We start from the raw sequence: 3407 nt of genomic DNA, 5'->3' as shown, positions 1-3407 counted from the left end.
TTTAGTACATGGTGATAAGGTAATATTAATGGGGGAAAGAAGGATTGCTCAATAAATCAGACTGGAAAATTTAGTAGAGACCTGGAAAGAATAAAACCAGATCTAAACAGGGTAAGGGGAGCAACAAATATTAAGAGACAATTTAAAAAATTAAAACATTTATGGCACTCAGCTTTACTCATATTAGGAAAAACGTAAATTAAAATACACTGAAATACTATCAGATTGCAAAGATAGCAATCTTTTGCTAAGGCTGTGGGAGGAAAGAATATTTCCATACATTGTAACAGCTTCATGGATGATATTATCTACTAAAATATTCCAGTATTCATTTTATTTTGTCCTCTGAGGCATTTTATTTACATGTGTTACAAGCCTAGAAAAAGAATTCAAGGATTTTCCCTCCTGTGTGTTTTTGTCTTGCTTCTTCATGGTCCATGATGCCAGCTAAAGTTCTCAGTACAATGAAACCAAACTGATAGGATGCAAGCAGGTTATTCTGCCATTTTTCTAGATCTTTGAATTGCACATCATATCTGGGACTGATCACTCCAAACTTATTTAGCCTGCCTGTGAGGTTCACAACAGTTTTCCCAGCCCTGTGATCATTGATGATTTCATATTGGCCAATGTAACCATGCTTCATCATCACAGTTAGAAAGCTGATGATGATTTTGGAGCATGGCCTAGTAAGGACCTGGTGTTTGCCTCTCTCTTTGGCATTGCTGATACTCTTGAGAGTATTAGCCAGGACATTCATGCACACCATTCTGGCGGCATGGGAAGACGGCAGAAAGAGCTAGTATTCATTTTAAGATATATACTTACCCCAACAATTTCTCTTAGGAAAATTCATTTTACAGATAGACTTATAATTTATATCTGAAAAAAATTAATTCTACAAATGTTTATTTATTATCTACTAAAATTACCAAATTCAGACTTAAACTGAAGAAAGTAGGGAAAACCACTAGACCATTCAGGTATGACCTACATCAAATCCCTTATGGCTATACAGTGGTAGTGAGAAATAGATTTAAGAGACTAGATCTAATAGAGTGCCCGATGAACTATGGACAGAGGTTTGTGACATTGTACAGGAGACAGGGATCAAGACCATCCCCATGGAAAAGAAATGCAAAAAGGCCAAACGGTTGTCTGAGGAGGCCTTACAAATAGCTGTGAAAAGAAGAGAAGCGAAAAGCAAAAGAGGAAAGGAAAGCTATTCCCATTTGAATGCAGAGTTCGAAAGAATAGCAAGGAGAGATAAGAAAGCCTTCCTCAGTGATCGATGCAAAGAAATAGAGGAAAACAATAGAATGGGAAAGACTACAGATCCCTTCAAGAAAATTAGAGATACCAAGGGAATATTTCAGGCAAAGAGGGGTTTGATAAAGGGCAGAAATGGTATGGCCCTAACAGAAACAGAAGATATTAAGAAGAGGTGGCAAGAATACACAGAAGGACCGTACAAAAAAGATCTTCATGACCCACATAATCACAATGGTGTGATCACTCAGCTAGAGCCAGTCATCCTGGAATGTGAAGTCAGGTGGGCCTTAGAAAGCATCACTAAGAACAAAGTTAGTGGAGGTGATGGAATTCCAGTTGAGCTATTTCAAATCCTGAAAGATGATGCTGTGAAAGTGATGCAGTCAATATGCCAGCAAATTTGGAAAACTCAGCAGTGGCCACAGGACTGGAAAAGATCAGTTTTCATTCCAATCCCTAAGAAAGGCAATTCCAAAGAATGGTCAAACTACCGCACGATTGCACTCATCTTACACGCTAGTAAAGTAATGCTCGAAATTCTCCAAGCCAGGCTTCAGCAGTACATAAACTGTGAACTTCTGGATGTTCAAGCTGGTTTTAGAAAAGGCAGATGAACCAGAGATCAAATTGCCAATATCTGCTGGATCATTGAAAAAGCAAGAGAGTTCCAGAAAAACATCTATTTCTGCTTTATTGACTATGCCAGAGCCTTTGACTATGTGGATCACAGTGAACTGTGGAAAATTCTGAAAGAGATGCGAATACCAGACCACCTGACTCACCTCTTGGGAAACCTATATACAGGTCAGGAACCAACAGTTACATCTGGACATGGGCCAATAGACTGGTTCCAAATAGGAAAAGGAGTATGTCAAGGCTGTATATTGTCACCCTGTTTATTTAACTTATATGTAGAGTACATCATGAGAAACTCTGGGCTGGAAGAAGCACAAGCTGGAAATAAGATTGCCAAGAGAAAAACCAATAACCTCAAATATGCAGATGACACCACCCTTATGGCAGAAAGAGAAGAGGAACTAAAAAGCCTCTTGGTGAAAGTGAAAGAGGAGGGTGAAAAAGTTGGCTTAAAGCTAAACATTCAGAAAACTAAGATCATGGCATCTGGTCCCATCACCTCATGGGAAATAGATGGAGAAACAGTGGAAGCAGTGTCAGACTTTATATTTTTGGGCTCCAAAATCACTGCAGATGGTGATTTCAGCCATGAAATTAAAAGAGTCTTACTCCTTGGAAGGAAAGTGATGACCAACCTAGATAACATATTTAATAGCAGAGACATTACTTTGCCAACAAAGGTCTGTATAGTCAAGGCTATGGTTTTTCCAGTGGTCATGTATGGATGTGAGAGTTGGACAATGAAGAAAGCTGAGCGCCAAAAAATTGATGCTTTTGAAGTGTGGTGTTGGAGAGGACTCGAGAGTCCCTCGGACTGCAAGGAGATCCAACCAGTCCATCCTAAAGGGGATCAGTCCTGGATGTTCATTGGAAGGACTGATGCTGAAACTGAAACTCCAATACTTTGGCCACCTCATGCAAAGAGTTGACTCACTGGAAACGACTCTGATGCTAGGAGGGATTGAGGGCAGAAGGAGAAGGGGATGACAGAGGATGAGATGGCTGAATGGTATCACCGAACTCAAAGAGTTCAAGTAAACTCTGGGAGTTGGTGATGGACAGGGAGGCCTGGTGTGCTGCGATTCATGGGGTCGCAAAGAGTCGGACACGACTGAGTGACTGAACTGACTGAAATGTCCAGAAGTACTGCTGTGGACACTGAAGATATAGCAGTGATCAACATACATGTTAAAACTAATACACCAATTCAGCACAGTTGTAGTATACAAAGTCAACATACAAAAATCAGTTGCATTTCTATACTCTAAGAATAAACTATCTAAAAATGCAATTAGGAAAACAATCCAACTTAAAATGCAACAAAAGAAATAAAACACATGGAATTAAACTTTTAAAAGGTGAAAAACTTGTCTACAGAAAGCTACAAAGTATTGGTGAAATAAATTAAGACATAAACAAATGGAAATATATCTCATCATGTTCATAAACTGAAAGACAATAGAGTTAAAATGTCCTTACTACTCAAGATGATCTACAGA

General features: G+C 39.0%; 1 protein-coding gene across 1 annotated transcript; it reads right to left on the bottom strand.

Annotated features, from left to right (window-relative positions):
* Positions 1 to 376: 376 nt before the first annotated feature.
* On the bottom strand, positions 377 to 769 carry LOC136161268 (small ribosomal subunit protein uS8-like). The gene has a single exon (XM_065925985.1). The coding sequence runs from the start codon at positions 767 to 769 to the stop codon at positions 377 to 379; it is 393 nt and encodes a 130-aa protein (XP_065782057.1).
* Between the last annotated feature and the right edge of the window lie 2638 nt (positions 770 to 3407).

The sequence above is a fragment of the Muntiacus reevesi genome, chromosome 1 (genome assembly GCF_963930625.1).
Source record: "Muntiacus reevesi chromosome 1, mMunRee1.1, whole genome shotgun sequence".
NCBI lineage: Eukaryota > Metazoa > Chordata > Mammalia > Artiodactyla > Cervidae > Muntiacus > Muntiacus reevesi.
This window is presented reverse-complemented; position numbering and strand designations above follow the sequence as displayed.